Source organism: Etheostoma spectabile, chromosome 7, assembly GCF_008692095.1.
Source record: "Etheostoma spectabile isolate EspeVRDwgs_2016 chromosome 7, UIUC_Espe_1.0, whole genome shotgun sequence".
Lineage (NCBI taxonomy): Eukaryota > Metazoa > Chordata > Actinopteri > Perciformes > Percidae > Etheostoma > Etheostoma spectabile.
The window spans coordinates 26,055,495-26,076,407 of NC_045739.1; the positions used below are offsets into that span (position 1 = coordinate 26,055,495).

Here is a 20,913-nt window from a genome sequence, read left to right on the forward strand (position 1 = left end):
ACCTTGCATCTGATTGGCTAGAACTCGTTTCATTGGTAGGTAGATATTGATTGATTGGTAGTTGGTTAAACCTAGCGCATCAAAAACAATTCCCATCTGGACTTTATTTTTTCTTCTAAAATAGTCAAACCCCAGAAATCCAGCACCCGAATAATAAAACCCGAATGCAAGTTCCCAGATTTATTTATTTATTTTTCCTCATGGCCGCATGCCGGAGATCCGGCACAGCACCGGAATACTTTAGCCCTGAATTCTACATATTTATGAAGAACACAGACACGATTTTACAGGCAAAATGCAATACAGTCACATTTTCCTAAAACAGGAAGGAAAGCTAGCATAAAAAGCTGACGCTAAAATGCGTGAATCACAACAACCTTGTCAGTATCACTTCTCCATCAGTCAGGACCAATATCTGTCCCGGTTCTGAATGCTTACGTGTTTCTATGATTGGTCAGCGGCTTTTTTTTAGGCTAACCTTCCTGCAGTGTTTATACTGTCACAACTACTGTAGCTGTAACAGAGAACCTGTAATCTTGGCTACCAATGTTGTTCATTTCTCCCCAATTTCGGGGACACACTACTGCTGAAACATGTCCAGTTCTGTAATATTTGGTTTAGAAGCCTATTGCCGATTTTTCATGGTACAAAGTCTTGCTATATACTCCATTGCAGTCTTATCAGTTCCCTCACTTCAGAAAACTCGGAAGTCGAAGCTGGGAATGGAGGTAGTTCTTTTCGAGAGTATGGTGAACTAGTTTGTGTTGTAGCAGTGTTTCGCCATTGAGAATGAACTAGCATGCTAGCGCTACCGTGCTACGGTTAGCCACCTTATCTTGGCTAGTGACGTAGAAAGCCGTGCAGATTTTGAACAGCTCACCCGGAGACTAAAGGCAGAAGACGTTCAGAAACCTGTATTTCACTCAAAACAGAATGGATAGTTTGTTTTTTTTAAGTTTGTGTGTGGAAGCACCAGAGACACAAAATAACACCCCATATCCCAGATAAACATTAAAGAGACATTTTAACAGAGCACCTCAGACTGAGTGAATGACGGTGCATCAGCCATGAGCAGGATCAAAAATAAAACATTATTTACACATTAGAGCATGCAAACATGTTGCAGTAGAATCACAGAATACAAGTATGAACCTGAAAATCTTCTTGTTTAAACAGTTACCAAAATATAGAAAAATTCCACCAGTGTCCCTGTGGCTAAATGTAACAACCCTAAAATATTTAGAGAAAGTGGTTAGGCAGGAGGCAGGTTGAAGGTCAGCTGAACCCACTTCACTTTGTCTATAGGCAGCCAGCAACACTTCCTCTGTTAAATGGCCTTGTTCAACATCTAATTCAATTTTCAATTCAATTTTATTTATAGTATCAAATCACAACAAGAGTTATCTCAAGACACTTTACAGATAGAGCAGGTCTAGACTACACTCCAGAATCCACAAGGACCCAACAGTTCCAGTAGTTTCCTCCAGAGAAAGCAACAGTGCGACAGTGGCGAGGAAAAACTTCCTTTTAGGCAGAAACCTCGGTCAGACCCAGGCTCTTTGGAGGCGGTGTCTGACGACCGGTTGGGATTAGAATGAAGAGTTTCATCTGGAGGCTTCAAAAACTCATAGGCTTCTAGTTATTAAATTCTCATCTGCATTTAATGTAGTATGTACTTGCTGAGAAGCTACTATCTTATTTTTATTTAAATCTTGTTGGCTGAATAGTGGACTGTTGATGATCTGGTTTTGTGTCCTTTCGCCATTGCTTTTTTATTTGATATATTAATGATTGTAGGAGTATGATTCAGTCACTGTGAGTCTCTGTGTCCAAGACTAGAGACATGATTATCTATTTTCTTTTGACTAGCTTGCTTTTATGTGCCCTTGTTATATAGCTTGGACTAGCCTGGATTAATGGTTTATTTATTTATTCATTATCACATTTTTATTGTACTCGTCTCTGTTTAGCACTTAATTTTTTTAGCTTCTGGTTCAGTGTAGCAGGTTTGCCTTGTTTCATTTGTGGTGTGGAATTTTATGTATTTATTGCTGTTGAATATTTAATGTTTGTCATGAACCTCAATGTGATTTGAAACCTGCTGCAAATCAAATAGACTTCAGGATAATAAAGTTGTAAGTTGAGAGGTGCCGCATAACAAAAAATGTCAACATGTGTCTAAATGATTATGTAGGTTTTATACAAATGGTAGTGCACTACTTTTCTCAGTAATGCAGTATTGGTACAAACAGTGAATGGGGACAGCCTGATAAGATACACATTTAAGGAAAGAACTAAATAAATGGTGCTTTCATACCTCAGATTTTCAAATCTCAAAGATGCTGAACTTTTTTTCTCTTTGGGTTTCCAAAGAACAATAACACTCTCAGTGTAAGGAAATGAAGAGCAGACAGCCAGTACAACCCTGTGGTCTTGGTCCAGTTGTAGAGCTTTAATAAACAGTGTTACAGTTAACACACCAAGAAGCTGAGAGGAGGAAATGCCAATACAAATTTGTCTCTAGTCTAATACTTCATACAGGTAGAATAAATTATACAATGGTAAAATACACACATGCCAAACAGAAAGCAGAACAAGAAAGAAAGGACTACGAGGTAAAGAGGAAGGCCGGGGCTGAATGAGCATATCTGTACATTTGATCCTTAATTTTCTCCTTGGTTAGCTGTCAGTGAAAAATATATATTTACACAAGGTAGAAGGTCAACACAGCCAGCATCCAAAAGTTTTCATGGCTCTTGTGGAGGTGCAGAGGGATTATAAAAGCCTCTGTATTGACAGTAACAATTCCCCTTACCATAGGAATACATACAATACAAATACCAAAATAAACTCATAAAATTCAGATCAGTTTCATTTCATGGCATCATCTTTAAACATATGATGGTACACAGTAAATGTCTTTTTGAAATGGCGCCAAATGGAAAACAAGAGTGCAAGAAAAATAAATAAATAAAACTAAAATAAGGCTTGGTGTCCACATGGTGTTTTTTTTTGTTTTTTTCTTTTGGTGCCAGCATCTTTTTTAAATTGTTCCAGGGGGTTAAAGAGCGATTAGCAGGTTGGGGAACTCTCAGGTCTGTCCACACACCGCACCAAATTCCATTCTCAATTTTAACACTTTTCTTACTACACACCTCACTTTTAAAGCTAGTTCACCTGTTGCTAAATGATGACTGGTGTGTGAACTGCATGTCAAATGAAGCATTTTAAAGGCTATTTTGTTAAACAGAGTCCAACGCAGACACAATGGAGATACGTTCACTTCCAGCTAACTTCACAGAGAACAATGAGAGCAGAGCAGTTTAACCTGAATACTCTCTGTCCAGCTCAGCCTAAAACACTAGATTTGCAGCACGTTACCGTGGCAATCACTACCAAGCCTGTTTGTAGGCCACAACATTGTGATCGTCACCTGTTTAACTGACTTTACCTGATCAGATAACAGACACTCGACTATCCTGCTATTTTAACAGACATAACATCACCACAGACTGTTACCTTGGGTAAATGTGGCCGCATGCATCTTTGTTCTGAGCGTAAGTAAGTAAGCTTGTTGTTAGCTGGGTAGTCAACCCATTATTGTGTTAACTTTGCTATCATTATTGTTGTTGTCATAGAAACCATACTAACAGGCAGCGCTTGGTAGCACACCGCTGGGCCATGGCAGAGACAAAGCTGTGTCTCAAACCGCCTTCAAACAATTAGTTTGAAGTATATAGTGTAGATAATGCAAAAATCAGGGTAAGTACCCGGATGACCCCCAAAAAATTGTCAAAAAGTTCAGTGTGGAACAATGGACCCTAAACAGGCGCCAACTTGACTACATAGCAAAAAGGGGAGGGATCAGGGACGTTGACCAACAGCTAATTTGGAAGAATGTGTCACATGGGTCTGGCTTCTCCCAGATTTCAAAACTAGCATAATGGCGGTCAAGATGGCGGCTCGTTCAGAATACGATCTTGAATTTTACAAAAATAGTTAATCGAAACGTGAAATACAGTTGTAAATCTGTCTGTTTTTTAAATTGACAAAGGTCAGTTTAATGGATTTTGACGTAAGTGTTCCTTTTGGGACAATATTACCCATCAAAAGAGGGCACCACGGCCCAGTGTGTACTGACAAAAATGCGGAATGAGACACAGCCAAACACTATGTGGACACAAGCCCTAATACAGGAGTATATTTTGATTGTTCAAGTACTATTATTTATTGTATGGAATGATGCAATAGGGGGAATGATTCTCTGTTTGTCTCTGTTTATCCTCCAGCCCATCAATGTTAAAGTGGTTTCCACTGAAGAACACAAAATAAGCTTGATACTTTGCAGCATTGTTGTTCCTCTCCTGAGCAATGCCGAGTGGAATTTCTCGCAAACCTTTCTCTCTCTGTCTGCACTGCACATCCTCAATGGAATCCTTTATGGAACCGGTGTAGTGGGTACCACTTTAGCATTTAGGAGGTTCTGTCCACATTGTGACAGAAATTCTCAAATAAAAGCCGATTCTTAAATAAGGAAGGCTAAGAGAACTGAGCGTGTCTATTTTTAAGACAAATACTTATTTCCAGTTGCCTCTACTCTGCAGAGTGGATGTAAATGGAATACTTCCTGAATACTTCACATTAAAAAGAGAGGATTATGCTTTTTGCTGGATGTTTTCATTTGAAAGATCTATGCGGGAAAACAACAAAACTCTTCTATCACGCTTACCAGTGATGAGAAGAACAATGAAGAAGAGAATGGATGGAGACAAGAGGTAAACATGGAAGAAGTAATGAATTTGTGTCATCTGCAAATTAAGACAGGAGCAGATCAGAAAACAGAGAGGCTTCTTATACTGAAATATGATTTAAAAAAATGTATATATTCATAGGAAATCACAAAACCAGACCTCATGTACATAATTCCAGATGAAGGCGTGGTTCTCTCTGTAGTTGAGGCCAACATAATTAAATATTTCAGCAGTTACGCAATCTTAATGAACTTATTCACTGCAGATTTTTTTGAAACACCCAACTTTCCTCTCAGGTCACTGTTGTTGAAACTCATCCGCAAACTGTTTAGCGTCTGAACAAAGCAACATAGTTTGGAGAACACTTTAGGATTCCAGACATAGGCACTATAGCAAAGCGTCTGTAACCATCCTAAACCATACTTTAGTTGTGATGGGCAGATGACATGAAAACATTTCCTCAAGTAGCAAGAATGAAGAGCTACTCTGTGATATTAAACAACACTGGTAACTAGTCCAATTGTAATTGCAGATAAATCATCAAAATCCATTTCTTATCCAAAAAGTGTTTTAGAACAGTTGGTGTTGGCATGTCATGGAACGAGTGGTTATTTTCATAGATACATACTAGTAGACATTAAATGAACAGGAATCAAAAGAAAGGAAGTGTCATGATTTGTACCAAGCTGCGTGGAGAAAGGTTTGGTTGCATCCAGGCGTGGAGTGAAGGTCATACCGAGTGTCAGCTAATCAGTCCGAAGCTTTGTTTGACCTCCGACCCCCGAATTCCTGTTGTTTGATAAGAGGGACTGCAGTGTCAGAACAGAGGCATCTCTTTAGGAATGGTTGAATTAGTCCACATCAGTCTGCTACAGAGGTGTTTTATCTCCCTTAGATTCTTATACACACGCATGCGCACACACACACATACGGGTTCCTGAAGGCTGACACTTTTTTTAAACTGCCGATATCTTGTACTGATAATCACTATCTATAAAGTTAAGTTTCACATAAAAAATACAATGTATTTAGGGTTACCCTGAAAATGTATTCTTCTCAAAGTGAAAGAAATGTTTAGAATTTAGAACACTAAAATTAAGCCAGGACCAATCAGTTTATTTGGGTGGTAATTTCTTAAAGACAGCAGCTCAACATCTTGTTTCTGCTAAACCAGCGGTTTGAATTCTCATCACCCATCCGTGATGCTGTGAGTGGTCAGAAGTACACACACTAAAATTTGAGCTAATATTCCTGAGCTGTAATCAAATCACACGTGCAGTTGTCTGACGACACAACCAGAAATGTATATTGCAGCAAAGGGCAGCAGGTCGGACTTGAACCCGCGCCGCTGCAGGACTCAGCCAACATGAGCTCTTACTATGAGGACCTTTAGGTTTGTGATGATTGTAGCGGTAGTGTTTTTACCTGCTGTCTCAAAGATTTTCTCTAGCGCGTGCCGGCTGGTGCTGTGTTACCCACTGTATTACTGAGTCAGTGTTACCGGGGGGTCATATAGTTACAAAGAATGTTTTGTTCAGACAGAATATCATACCAAATCATACTATGGCTGATACTGCCCCAGTGTAACAGGTAACTTTGAAAATAAATTGGTACCCACAATTAGGCCTATGCAAATCTCCTGCTACCCTTTACTGTTAGTTGTTTGATGTTACAGGTCATTCATGATCATCAGATGAAAAATTAAACAGTTTCAGAAACATTAAATTGTTCCACATAGTTACTTTTGGAACTTTCAATTTCCTCACGGGAGTCATCCCAAAAGGATTAATAAAGAGAAGTCTAAGTCTAAGTCTAAGTCTATGTCTTTAAATAGCAGGTCGCCCAGTCTAAATTGATTGGCTCAGGATTTACATAGTATTGTTTATATCACTAGTTATTGCTGTCGTGCAATATGAACAACAAATATCAAACAATATTCTTACAGTGGCTTTGGTCGGTCCCATTGGGAATGTTTAAAGCTTGGACAGCTGCATCATTTAATCCTTAAACCCTGGATAAACAGTTACATCAAATAAAGTATAAAATCAGCCCAACACACACGCACGCATGCACGCACGCAGGCACACACACAAAGTTTCTGGGAGATTTGTATGGATGGTAGCAGGAGGTGTGGGTTGTGCTGGTGACCAGGTGTCATGTTGCATGTCTGGTGAGTGCTAGTAGGCCTGGCCAGTCTCAACCTGCAGCAGTCCCAGCACAGCTGAGTGGTCAGCCAGCTTCATCCTGCGCTGACTGGACAAGCTCACGTTCTTGGCCAGGTAATCCACAGCTGCTGGAGGAGATCAGAGACAGGACACACACTTACTGATAGATATATGAGTGTTTTTCATTAAGAGGTTTGACTACATGCTTATTCAGTAGACCATTTAGTGTTCTCCACAATCTCAGACTTTTATTTTTGAATATCACATGCTTGTTTACATGGAAAGCAAAACAGGCTATAGTGGCACATGACCTGGCTGTAACTCCATATCTTTTTAGAAAATGCACAAATATCTGTGTTCATACAATAATTTACGGAGGTGAGACATGGAAAAGCAGTTTTAGAAAGATGAAAATATATTTGGGCCCACCAGGTCGAGTTTTCTCATGTTATCCTATGGAGACTGACGGGTTTTGGGGCGTTATTGGATGTTCAGCGGCCTAACCCACATAAAAACCTAGAGAAACAACATTTTCCACAATAGAAACATGATATAAATGGGAAAATGTACTGTTTTAGCTATAAAAATGGCAGAATCATCCACAGTGCATGATATTACAATAACAGCTTCATACACGCTTCACAATGACGGCAAACAGACATTCACAAAGACGTATAGCCCAGAAACAATCTATCTAAAATACCATTCATGACATGTAGTAAAATATTGAAGTTGTGGGAGGTTTATATGGCTTAAACTGTCAGTATCATTTGTCCCGACCAGGAGGGACGGATCCCCACTTTTGCTGTAATAATTCCTGGCCGGTTTTGTTCAATGTTGAAAATGCAACTGTATTTGACAGATGATGGATGTAAGTTGCTAGGGACAAAATAAGAGTTGTGTGATACAATCGCTTTGTAAATTAGGTTTAATTAACAAGTGTTTCGACTGTTCTGGCTCTCCCCTACATGTTGTTACACTGGGTAAAACATTCATATAGATGCCTGTCACTGCTTTAGAAATGAAAAAGAGGAAGAAAACAGAGTGGAGCATGTTGAAAGAGAGCACTGACCTAAATCTGACTGGTGAGTTATTGTTCTACTCTCTGTGTGACCACTGTGTGACTCAAAAAAGGTAAGCTGTATGCAGTAACTTGTATTGTACACTATAGTTATTTTCAACCAATTGAGCTTCAAAAACAATGAGCCCTACATTTCCAATAATGCAACCAATAGTGACTTTTTTAAGTTTTTTTGATTGCTGAAAATCAAAAGTATTACACAATTATCAAAACTTTACACTCAAGGAGCTAAACATTGGCCCAGCACTACAGCACAATTCACACAATGATTTGCAAGACATTGCTTAATTATAGACACACCAATCAGGTTTAAGCACTATACAAATGAAGCAGGTAAGTTCAGCTGCCTTCAACCAAAATGAAAGGGGTCAGAAAAAGAGAGGGTGAAAGGGGAAATCCACAGAGGAGGAGAAGGAGGAAGAGGAAGAGGTACCCCTCGTTCAGGGCATGGAGGAGCCTGTGAACAAGTTGACTTGCAGCTGTGCAAGGATGGATTCGACATTCAAGGCGGTTCTTCCCACGTTGTCTTGCCAATGAGGATATATGGCCTGTGGTGTTGATAAAATTCTCTGACAGAGCTTGTCCAGAGCCATAGATGGTACATAACTGGTATACAGGCTGAGTAGAGCTCATGATGGCTGGATGTAAATTCAGTGAAATGGCCCTTTAAAACTTTGGCCCTTTGTTCAGCATTTTTGCAATTTCCACTGATTTCCATTTACAATTCTGATTATAGTTATTGTAAAATGATGCTTGTAGTGGCTTGTAGTACTGCATGAATGGTCCTTTTTTTGATGTCACAGCTAACACTCACGTTTATGCTGCTGTCAAATGGGAGTTGGTTTTCCATTCCATGTCACTTAACTGGTTAAAGAAAAATTGAGTGGCCCTGCAGGTGGCTTGTGGCTCGTGGGTAGAGTGGTCCCCCCTCAACCACACAATTAGCAATTCAATCCCAGGCTCTTCCTGCAAGCAAGACACTGAACCTCTGGCTGCTGTATGTATAGCTGTCCACTGCTCCTAATTATTTTAGGTTTAAATGCAGTAATTACGTTTCATGACATTATCCTGTGTGAATGAGACAAATGTGTTATGTAGTTGTTCTAATGATTTGCTAATTTAACACCAAATTTGTTAGTAGCGAGAAATTATTCTTATTTAGCATATCTGCAAAGTTAGAATGCATCTACAACATTTTAAGGACAAGTTTGCTTTTTCAATGTTCAACCAAATCCAGCATATTTCTCTTCCCCACTCTTCCCTCAGCCTGAAGCTAACTACACACAGGACTCAGGATACAAACGCTTCCAAAGTCCTGCACTTACAGTACAGCAACCATCCACTCCAACAACCTCCCTACAGATTCTGTGCAGCACATGAACTTGGATGGTAAAGAATGTTGCCAGTAACCAAAACCCAAGCAGCATTTATCTTTCCTCCAGAGTGACCAAACTAATGATAGATAGAAATTTAATATCTAGAAGACAGACTTTTGTTGCGCTGTGGTTATTGAGTCCAAATGAACTACAGTGTGGCTAATTGATGTGTTATGTGATACACGCAATACGTAGATACATTCAGTGTTGGTTTGGCGCTGCACGTGAGATTTGTTGACAAGAAGAAAAAATATTGAAAATCACGGGACTCAAAAATGCATTTTTTTGCTGCAGAATTGTTGTTTTTTGTATGTCCAATCGTACTGACTGACAAGAGAACACTATGTTTGACAGACAGACAAAAGGAGCCAACAGTGTGGCTCCACAGACAGAAAGACAGATAGGCAGGTAGAATAACTGTGGCTCTTGTAAAGCTGGCATTAATACTCAGCATATTTTTATGTCTGAGTAGTGGATGCTGCACCTCCCTGGTTCAGCTGCTGATAACTTCTCTTTTATAGGCCAGGAAAGAGGAGGGCTGACAGCAGATGGGATGTGACAAAGTGTGTTTGTGAGTGCATGGGTGTGTGTTGGGCCAACAGGGGGAGATAAGTAAGGCATGCCAGTTAGGATGCTAGCGTGCACAGACAAGGAAACTGTCACTCTGTACTGAGGAATAACAGAAAGAAGAGCACCTATGGGTGGGCAGGTCTGTCTGCCAAGATGCCAGTCACCCAGACAGCAAGAGGGGGAGCTGTGTGTGTGTGTGTGTGTGTGTGTGTGTGTGTATGTGTGTGTGTGTGTGTGTGTGTGTGTGTGTTGTTTCACAAGGGTTTAGTGAGGTTCCATGAAGGAAGCTGTTTTTTCTGTCAACCAGCTTTATACCTTAAATCCCCAGTCACACTGAGAGTCCTCTGCCTCCAAGATTGGACCTATCTGATAATACACACTAACACGCATGCATAAACATAGGTGCACACACACCTCAACTATTCTGACAGCATGTACTTTAATCTGTCAGGAGCTTCCTCCATTAGAACAAGAGAAGAGTCAAATGTCTGAAGTGTCTGTCTGCAGGAGGGGGGGGCTTTGCACAGCCAAACCAAAAATGTCACATCAAAGAGGATCAGTTATAGCATCAGAGATGACATGTTTTTTAAATATATAACCTGAGTCTTATTGCTCTAACGTTTCTTTTTATGGGGGGGGGGCACTTTGTAAGAGGGGGCAAGAGTTGGGTGGGTGAGTCCCAGGATGAATACTGGACTTAATAGTTGTTACCTTATCAACAAAGGTTGTAAGGAACTTTTTTACAATCATCTGTGGAGAACCATGGTAATGTAGAAAGCGGAGGTGAAACAATGTCATGAATAGTATCTCACAAAAGCCCCTGGTTTATTTCTGAAGAAGCTGAGTTAGCAAAGTAAGAAGTCCAGGCTTCCTTCACTAGGGTATTCAAAGAATTACAAAAGATCTTTGAGATACAGGCTTTGCACTTCTAGCCCAGTGGCTTTCACTAATCTTTTTGTCCAGCAACACTTTGTCTTCCTCTCAGGCTACAGGCAGCATCTGTCATCCACGGAGAAGTGTTGCAGATAGACCTAGTTCTAACCTTTACCTAGCAGTGCCTCTGTTCTACAACATGCAGCAATGCTCGTTGAAAGACTGCATTATAAGCTTTACATCATTAACATTAGTATTAATATTACAGCAAAACTGAAAACTGATTACCTGTATTCTGAGTAATGACCCATGTGAGTGGGACTGGAAACATGGTGCTTTAAATTTAACGATTTTGTAAAATAGAAAATTTCTGAGGCTACACAGTTTGTGACGTCATTGAAATGCAAGTTAAAAACACTTTGGGGCCCTATCTTGCAGCCGGTGCAAATGCAAGTGTCTTTGCTATTTTGAGACCATCCAGCACCCACATCGTTTAAATAACAAATGCACCTGCGCCCATATTTGCGCCCATGGGGGTGAATTCTTGGCTTATTACTATCTTGAAGAAATTGATTGACAACTATTGACCAACTAAAACAGGGTCTAAAGTCAATAAAGTAGTTTTTCAATGTTATTTTAACAGCACATTAGTAAAATGTGCCTAAGTCTTGCACACAGCTCGCGCACACTATGTTGTTACACACACACAGGGAGACACACTACGCTTGTTACACACACACACACACACAGGGACACACACTATGCTTGTTACACACACAGACGCGCAACAACACACACACATGCAGAAGATTACAAATAAAAATATTACAGTGTAAATCCACCATCATAAAAGCAATGGCCAAGGTACAAATGCGCTAGGCTTTTAAAGAAAATGGGAGATGACACTGATTGGTTGATTGCGTGTCACGCCGAAAACACAAATATGATTAATTAAAAACCCTTTTGAACCATGCGCCTGGTGCACGGACCCTTTTTTTCTGCCTTCAAACTAGCCAAAAGTGGATTTGTAAACGCACTAAAAAACTGTCCAGCTGAACCAGGAAATTGAGATAAAACAAAGTAAAGCGGCTTTAGTCAACCAGTTTAAACCAGTTTTAGTTGTAGTAATGAAAGGTTCTGTGCTCACCAAATGGCAAGACGCGGAGTCCCAGTAAATAAAAAATAAATGGGGCACAATTTATTTCTTTGTCTAAACTCCATATATTCCGTTAAGAAAGACAATTTTTTCTTTGTTGAGTTACATTCCATTCTGTGAAAACTCTGAACAAAGGCCATTCAAGGCTTTAAAAGCAAATAAAAGAATTTGAAAAAATGAAAGCCATGATGTCTCTCTCTCTCATGGGTGGGCCAAATTCTCTGGGCGGGCAAAGCAGAAAAAGGTGAGGTAATCTTGCCCCTTATGACCTCATAAGGAGCAATATTCCAGATTGGCCCATCTGCTCTTTCATTTTCTCAAAGGCAGAGCAGGATACCCAGGGCTCGGTTTACACATATCACCATTTCTAGCCACTGAGGGAACAAAGGCAATCTGGGGGAATTCACATAAATGTTAAAAAAAAACATTTGATGCCACAGGACCTTTAAGGGAAGTGTGACTTAAAACAGAAAAATAAAGATAAGGGGAAATCTATTGACAATGAGCTGTTGCCCCCTAAAGGTAAAAAGGTCACATTATTTCTGACAATGTAAAAAGAAATGGTGGAAAAAGGAATAATCCACTGTCAATAAACAAATGTGGAAATTCAGTTAAACCCCTACAACATTAGTCATTCACTGAGTGCTATAATTTTGCAATATCAGTAAGTGATAGAGTCGTTAGGAACATGTTCTATATCACGGTGCTGCTGCTGTTTGTTTAGTCAGAAGTAGAAGGTGTCAGACTTACTCTGGCCATACTGACTGTACTGGTAGCCGGCAGCAGCCACAGCTGGGTCCATGCTGTAGCTGGTGGTGCTGTATGTGGGGGGGCAGTAGGACTGAGATGATGGAAGGCTGTCCACCATCTTAATGGAGGCCTCAGCTGAACGCTGGCTGCAGCTGGCTGAGATTGCATTGGATGAAGAGGAGTCCAAGGCACTGTGGAGCGGTGAGATGGAGAAGTCGTGTTGTGGCTGTGAGGAAACACCGCTGGGGTTACTCAGGATGCTCATCACCTGCAAACACAGAGGAGAAGACTTTGGTACAGAGGAAGATTTCCCCAGAACCACTATTCAGATCACCATGAACTCTGCCCTGAATAGTTTCAGCATTTTGGTGACCACCTGAGCTTTCCTTTAGTGCCAAAATGTCAACATTGTTCACAAGGCATCCCAAAATCAAACAGGCAGATTGGTCTGAAATTGTCTGAGAAAATACATTCCCCCTGGATGAGGAACCCTACACGGACTCATTTTCTGCTTTAGCTTCAACCTGCTGTGCTTACTGCAGCTGTGTTGTCAGGTTTTTTTTGCAATGAGTGCTTCATTTTAGTGATGCCATTGTGTTCTCAGACGTCAGCAATTACTTTGATGAATACAGGAGCGGACAAACACAGACTCCGATCCCACCCAGTCATAATCTTTCCAATTACAGTCTGTTAAATGTCCAAAAAATGCTTACTGTAACCATAACCTGCTGCATGGACAGCTAAGAAGTGGACCAGTGATGCTATCTTTGGCCATTTTTGACCAAAAGTTTGATTTAATTTGATTTTGGTTTGATTTTTGACCGTACAACCTGGGATGAAAACACCCCCACGCCGTATGCCACCCATCCAGCCCATAGACTGTCCCAGACTATGTACACACATGACAATGGCCCCTTCTCTACTTCCTACACACTTTCTTTTGGTGCCCTTTTTGAACCGTCCTCTAAAGCTCACTGATAGCCACACTGGCAAATAATTAACTTTAGAAGAAAAGAACATAAGACATGTGGAAGCTGGTGTCCATCAGAGCGCAAAAGAACTTAACGAAGAGTCCTGAGACCTGTGGTTTTTTGCAGACAGGACAGACACATTCACAATTGACTTGGAAACTGTAATAAAGTGAGTCAGTCTAAATGAAGGAGTGTGAAGCGTAAATTAATACAATATGCATTGTTTCAGATAAATCAGACAGAGGTAGCCTTTCACTACATTTGAATATCCTCAGCTGTTCTAATGAAGCCTTGTTTTGTTTGAGCACATGTCAGAGGAAACCCTCTTCTTTGTTGGTTTCTAAGCTCAGTGTGCTCCTGCAGCTGCAGCCTACTGATAGCAGTACTATTTACAGATACTGTAGCCAGGAGCTAATGCTAGGGCTTTGTAAACATTCCCAGCAAGCATTTCACCATATCAGACAGTATCCATAAGGTGTCCAGTGGCATCAAAGTATTTGCACAGCAGGAATAAGAACATGCAGTGTTTTACAACCTGGGTAATATTTCTATGTTTTTTTCATTCATTCCTTTAAATAGCTTAACAGTTTGAGCTAAAATATTTGAATCCAAACGGAATAGAGGTGTATAAAGGTGAAGGTAAAAAGGTGATACAAGCTACTAATTGTTATAGTTCAATTACTGGTCATGTTTTACCTGCAACATTCATTCACTGCTATTCCCTCCCATACACACCCCATATGTTGCAGCCATGTAAGCTGGAGCCCCTGTCAAGCATAGCTAACAGTAGTGTGGAAGTTATGGTACAATTTAGTAATATTGGGTTGCACTATGCAAGTTGTTCGAGTCCAGGCCTCATGCTTCAAATGTACTCGTGCATTGTGCCGTCAAACCCCATCTAAATGGCAAAACATGTTCATACATGTTCAGGCAAGGTGAAAGCCTGCTGTCATGGGGAGAAGGCAGATAATGAGGCATACCTTCAGACAGTCTTTCTTCAAGCACATGTTGTTCACACGTCAGGAGAGAGTAGTTATGTGAATAACGAGAAAAGGGAACTTGAGGAGTGCAAACCCAGCTTACTTTTCATATCTCCACACGCCTAAACATCACTACTTAAAGTAGCTGTGCCTTGCCGATTACCTGTTTTAAAAAGTCACTATAATTGTGGGATGCATCCAGGTATGACATTACAAAGGTGTGCCAGAATGTGCCTGACTGTTCAACAGAAGTTAATCAGACAAAGATCTGAGTTTTTTTAGATGCAGAATGAAATTGTAGAGATATTCAGTAAAAAAACGGAATAAAGATTTGCCGTTTGTGAGTCAAGGCCACTCAAAGGACAAAAGGCGGTGAAATATAACACACAGACACAGGTGGTGGATAAGGTGAGAAGCCTCCATCTCAAACAGTACGGGAGTCTTTCACAGTGGAAGAGATGAGAGAACAAGTTATCTCTGTGCCGCAAATTACCATCTCCTACATTCCTCACTGTTCCTCAGCCAATTGCTACACTACTTTGAAACGCTATCCCCCCCACATTGGCTCATTTATTTATTCAGCATTCAGGTTTGTGCATGGTTCTGAGCTGGTTTCAAAATGCTGCGCTTAAAGATAATTTAGGGATTTTAGGATGCTATAACGAAATAAGTGTGTGGAAGCATATGTGTGCTTCAAACGAAGTGCTTATTGGATTATCAAACACCGTTTGAAACTTCTTCCCTTCACGCCTGTCTGATGTCAGAATTGTTGGGAAATGTGTAATTTACCAAAACAGATGATAATCTGATAATCATGCCCACTTTACTCAGATTGGTCAGATGTGTGGAGGTGTGGAAGCAGGCAAGGTTTAAACTTTTAACCCACACATCTACTTCCATGAGTTTTTGTGTGAACAGTGTAAATGAGTGTGACACCTGAATGCCCTTTAGGAAAGAGTGAAAGCCTGCTATGATACTTTGTTCCTTCTCTGGCCGTTTAGGAAAGCTAGTTCAAACTAGTAGTTTGTTGGTGAAATGATCAACCAATTTCAGCTTAATGCAGCTGTATATGCATCTATGTCAGCTGATAAGAAACAAGAAATGTAAGTGCAAAAATATAAAAATATATGTTTAAGGTAGGGCTCGGCCGATACCGGTTCTTCAGGGCCAATACCGATTGTTAGATAACCGATGTTTGTTAAAAATTAAAATCTTTAAGACAAAATTAAGATTTTGGAATGGAACAAACTCTAACACAAAACTTTGCAATTATTTAATAAATTAGAAACTTTCAACATAATACCCAGAAACAGAGAAGTTATTCTTCATAACTTCTCTGCACGACATAACTGTGTAACCTTTGAATTTAAAGTAGTTTTAGCTTGTGGTGTCAGGTTGTGCTTCTGTTGTGGGCGGATACAGCGACTGGGATTTAGGCTGATGTTGGCATGTTGGTGATGTTTACAGGATCTATCACTATCAACCATGGAATTGTAAGTGAGACAGTAATTGCAGAGCACAATGATCATGTCAGTGTTGAATGCAGAATATCTGATGCAATCGGAGGTTATTATGCAATCAGCTTTTGCTATTTTACTATGAGAAAATGTGTTCTATCACAGGCGGTAATCCTGAAAATGTCAACTCCCCCATCAGTGATGCAACAGAAATAAAATTTAATAGCATTATAATACACAGATGGAACAACAAACTAGTGTAGTGCACTACGATCCGTATTAAACTGAAAGAAAAATATCATATCTTATACCTATGCAGAAAAAAAACAAGATAAACCCAGAGAAATTAAATGACAGTTAGCTTTGTGTCCGTGATGTTATCACAAGTGGTAAATGGACTGCATGTTCTAGTTTTAACGACTACTCAAAGCGCTTTACACTACAGGCAGCATTCAGCCCATTCACACACAAATTCACATACTGGCATCAGTATCTGGCATACAGCTGTCAATACCATGATGAATTACGTCTTGTCACTGTCCTTGAACATGTTTTACATTGAATTTAAGCACTTTTTATGGAAATAACAACAAAGTAATCTAAGGACATTGAAATTATGTTGTTTATTAATTTTTTTTTCTACCAACTGAGCCAAGTCAGCCACTTGAAATGATGTTGTTGACTTGATCTCAATTCGAGCTCCACATTTTAGATAAATCAAACCGTGTTGTGCTAAACATTTACACATGAAGCCTGAAGGTGCTCTGCTCTGAATAATGGAAAATTGGACCTGAAGTTGAGACTTTGTCTTGTAAACCGGACCAATTTGTAAAATTCTGTCAAATAGTGGCTGGGGCTTTCACTTATCCAAACTACACCGAGAAGCAGGCCTTCATTTGAAACAGGCTAACAATGGTGACATGTCTTTGTATATGAAGATATTTGATCGTCTAAGCCATCTGGCTTTGGGGGTGGCAGTAGCTCAGTCTGTAGGGAGTTGGGTTGGGAACCAGTTCAAGTCCACATAAGGACCAAAGAATGGTGGTGGACTGGTAGCTGGAGAGATGCCAGTTCACCTCCTGGGCACTGCCAAGGTGCTCTTGAGCAAGGCACCAAACCCCCCAATTGCTATGGGCAGCCCCCCACTCTGACAACTCTCCACTAGTGCATGTATAGGTACTGAGCATGTGTGAGTAATTCAGATCTGTGTGTAATGTGTGTAATAACAACAGAGTGTAAATTGTAATTTCCCCTTGTGGAATTAATAAAGTATAAATTATTATTATTACACATTATTATTATCTTCTGACCACAGCTCTGATTCCGTCAGTGCAACAACAGATTCTTGACATATGACATGACTGTTGACAGTTTTGGGGAGCGTTACGTATTCAGAATACAAATTATGAGTAACTGTATTCCGTTACAGTGCCGCATAGTGCCCTGCTATGCCATGAACTACTACAAACTACTATTTTGTGGGTCTGTTATTGCCACTCTTCATTTGAACCCCAACCGGTTGTCAGACACCGCCTGCCAACAGCCTGGGTCTGTCCGAGGTTTCTTCCCAAAGGGGAGTTTTTCCTCGCCACTATTGCACTGTTGCTTGCTCTGGAGGAAACTACTAGAATTGTAGGGTCCTTGTAAATTCTGGAGTGTGGTCTAGACCTACTCTATCTGTAAAGTGTCTTGAGATAACTGTTGTTATGAATTGATACTATAATAAAATTGAATTGAATTGAATTGAATTAAAGTAATTATTTTTTCTAATTAGCCAAGGGTAGTTGTCTGCTGTAGTTTTAATGGTAACCTTGCTATTTTTTAGTTGTATCAGGTAGTTACCTGCTTAGTTGACGTGTAGCTTTACATTTGCCTATGTGCTGATTTACTATCCCCAGAGCGGTTGAAAGACTGACTAGTCCCGTGTGACACGGATTGCGGTTATTTTTTTGTAGTAGGCCGTGCAGTTCAGGACTACAATTACAAACATCTATCCGCTTGTTCATGTACACATTCAGCCAGTTGGAACAGAAAAACACACCACAATAGGCATGTTTAGTAAGTAGTATTTGATGGCTGCATTCCTACACTTATAAAATGCAATACAATGTGGAAGTAATCCAAGTATTCAGAATAACGGAATCCATTACAAGTTACATTTTTGGGCATGTATTCGGTGTTCTGTAAAGGAATACATTTTAAAAGTATCCTTCCCAACACTGACTGTTGATGTATGGAGTTAGGCGTGTATCACCAAAGTAAATATAGACATATATATTAAGATGTTTAAATATAATCATCTGACTATGACTAATCCATTTTAAAAGCTGTCATCAGGTGCCCGAGTAGCTCAGTTAGTAAAGTGCGCATCCAAATATAGAGGTTTCCTCCTCAATGCAATGGCTACAAGTTTGACTCTGACCTGCGCCCCTTTGCGGCATGTTGTTCTCCCTCTCACTCCCCTTTCCTGTCTTTAGTTGTCCTGTCAAAATAAAGGCCTGAAATGCCAAAAAACTAGTCTTTGAAAAAAGGTATTATCAAATGACTAAATAAATAAATTTGCACTTAAACGTGCATTATGTAATTTCTGCCTTTCTGTCTATAAATATAAAAAGGGAATGAACACATTAAATGATGTTGTGAAGTTGTGTGCAGTTATGGGAGCTGTAGTTTTCATTTAATTCAAATAAAAAAGCTGCAGTTTCCACAACAAGTTCTTGGCCCCATTCTGTTTTCCTCATATATGTTGCCTTTATTATAGGAAAGCACAACCTGTTATTTCATTGTTATGCAGATGATTTGCAAATTTATTTGCCTATGAAACCGAATGGCAGGGTTTGCACTAGACTCCCTGCTTAGTTTTATTAATGATATTAAATTGTGGCTTTCACAAAACTTTCTTAATTTAAATAAATGCTAAAACTGAGTGTATCATCTTCAGTACTTCAGGCACGCCAAACAGTCCAGCTTTTAGTTTGGGAGCACTGGCTTCATACCTTAAGCCAGGTGTCAAAAATTTGGGGGTTACTTTTGATTGCAAGATGAAATTTGACAAGCAGATCAGCAATGTTGTTTAAAATGAGCTTTTTCCAGCTTTGTCTCCTGGCTAAAGTTAAGCCCTTCTTTGACAGGCATGATCTAGAAAAGGCGATTCATGCTTATATTAGTTCAAGGTTGGATTACTGTAATGCTCTTTATGTTGGTCTGAATCAGACGTCCATCTCACGCCTTCAACTTGTTCAAAATGCTGCTGCTCGCTTTTTAACTAAAAACATCTAGATGTGCACACATTACTCCTGTTCTTTACACCATACGTTGACACCCTGTGCGTTTTAGAATCGATTTTAATATTTGATTGCCTGTTTCAGAGCTGCCAACTTTTCCCAAAACCTTGGAGTGAGATTTGGGGGGGGGCCAACCCATATTTTGCCGCAACAAAGCAATTTCTTTGGTTCTTTCAGCATCCTTATCCTTCAGGGTTTAAATTGGGATTTGTTATGTGTTGGGGGATGGGGGGCTATCCCTAGGGGGGTCTGGGAGTAAGCCCCCCCAAGAATATTTTGGGAAAAATAAAACATTAAATGGCACGTTCTGGAGAGTTTTGTGAAAAAAATGGAGAAATCAAGTTTTACATGACATGTGCAAAACTGTAGGCTTAAGAGCCTTTGGCATTGTTGTAGTATCAACAGGTATTAGGGCATTTAGCATTACATTAATGTTAATAAGTCATCACTTGATTACACATTGTATTACCGTCTTATGACAATGTAATTAGACAATGTACCAAACATAATGAGCCACATGAAGAGACAGTAGCATATGTCAGTAGCAACAGCTGAGAAGATTTGGGTCTGTGGTGAACAGGTCCAGGGGTCCCTAGTCCCTACACCAGGAACCCCTGGACCTTTTAAATTAATGTTGAAGGATCAGCTAAGACCACTGAAATTGTAGAGAATAAGAACCACTGATTTACATAAATTCTAATCCTTTAACCTTTGTGCAAAGGCTCAATAATGTTTGGCCCTCATCCTCTGTGACCCACTTACTGTAATTACTTCTTTGGGAAAATAAAGACTATTTGTTCATTTTATGAAATATTGAATGAATTATTTACAGTTACATTTAGAGATGCACAGAGGTTAGAGAAGCACAATAGTGGCCCAACGTTGCAGTATTGTAAATATAGTATATTATAGCTCAGATGTGCTTCATCAGATTTCTGCTCATTTTTACAACTTTGTGCACATTCAAAATATAACTCCTCCCATCTCTGTTGTCTGAGATTTGGAGAGTTGTAATATAGTCGGCTGTGCATGTTATTTCTCCGTTGATATAGATCTCATTCAGACCGTCGCACAGACACAGAAGCCCATTTGGGTCTCTGACAAAGTTTAGAGGTGGCTGTACGCCGCTCATTAAAAGAGGTCTACCCACAGATGCAACGCGTCACTGTCCACAGCAGAGCGAGTCCACTAAAATGAACTGAAGTTGCTACGCTACCAGCTGCGCTGCTCACCTCCATTGTTACAGGCAGAGTGGTCACGAAGCAACGGATGGGTCTGTAATACTCAGAGCACATACCTGAAGCCGGGGAAATGCACCTGGGACGGATCGTGAACATTTTTTTCTCAGTTTGCAACCAATTCGAAAATTCCGCACACAGGTGGACATGTGGACTTCTTCCTATTTGCTCCCAGTCTTGCAAGGCCTCGCACATCCCTCGCACCAACACCACCACCCACCACACTTCCCTCCCGTACCACTTTTACTATAACAAATTAAC

At 40.1% G+C, this 20,913-nt stretch overlaps 1 protein-coding gene across 2 annotated transcripts in view; it reads right to left on the reverse strand.

Moving 5' to 3' along the window:
- Nucleotides 1-4,525: 4,525 nt before the first annotated feature.
- Nucleotides 4,526-20,913, reverse strand: part of LOC116692717 (paired box protein Pax-7) — a 146,906-nt gene continuing 130,518 nt past the window's right edge. For both annotated transcript variants that reach the window (XM_032521205.1, XM_032521204.1), the window contains exons 8-9: nucleotides 12,723-12,990; nucleotides 4,526-7,044 (exon numbers count right to left, since the gene is read on the reverse strand). In XM_032521205.1, coding sequence (XP_032377096.1) covers nucleotides 6,929-7,044; nucleotides 12,723-12,990 — 384 coding nt within the window. In that variant the 3' untranslated portion in view covers nucleotides 4,526-6,928. The remainder of the gene's footprint in view (nucleotides 7,045-12,722; nucleotides 12,991-20,913) is intronic.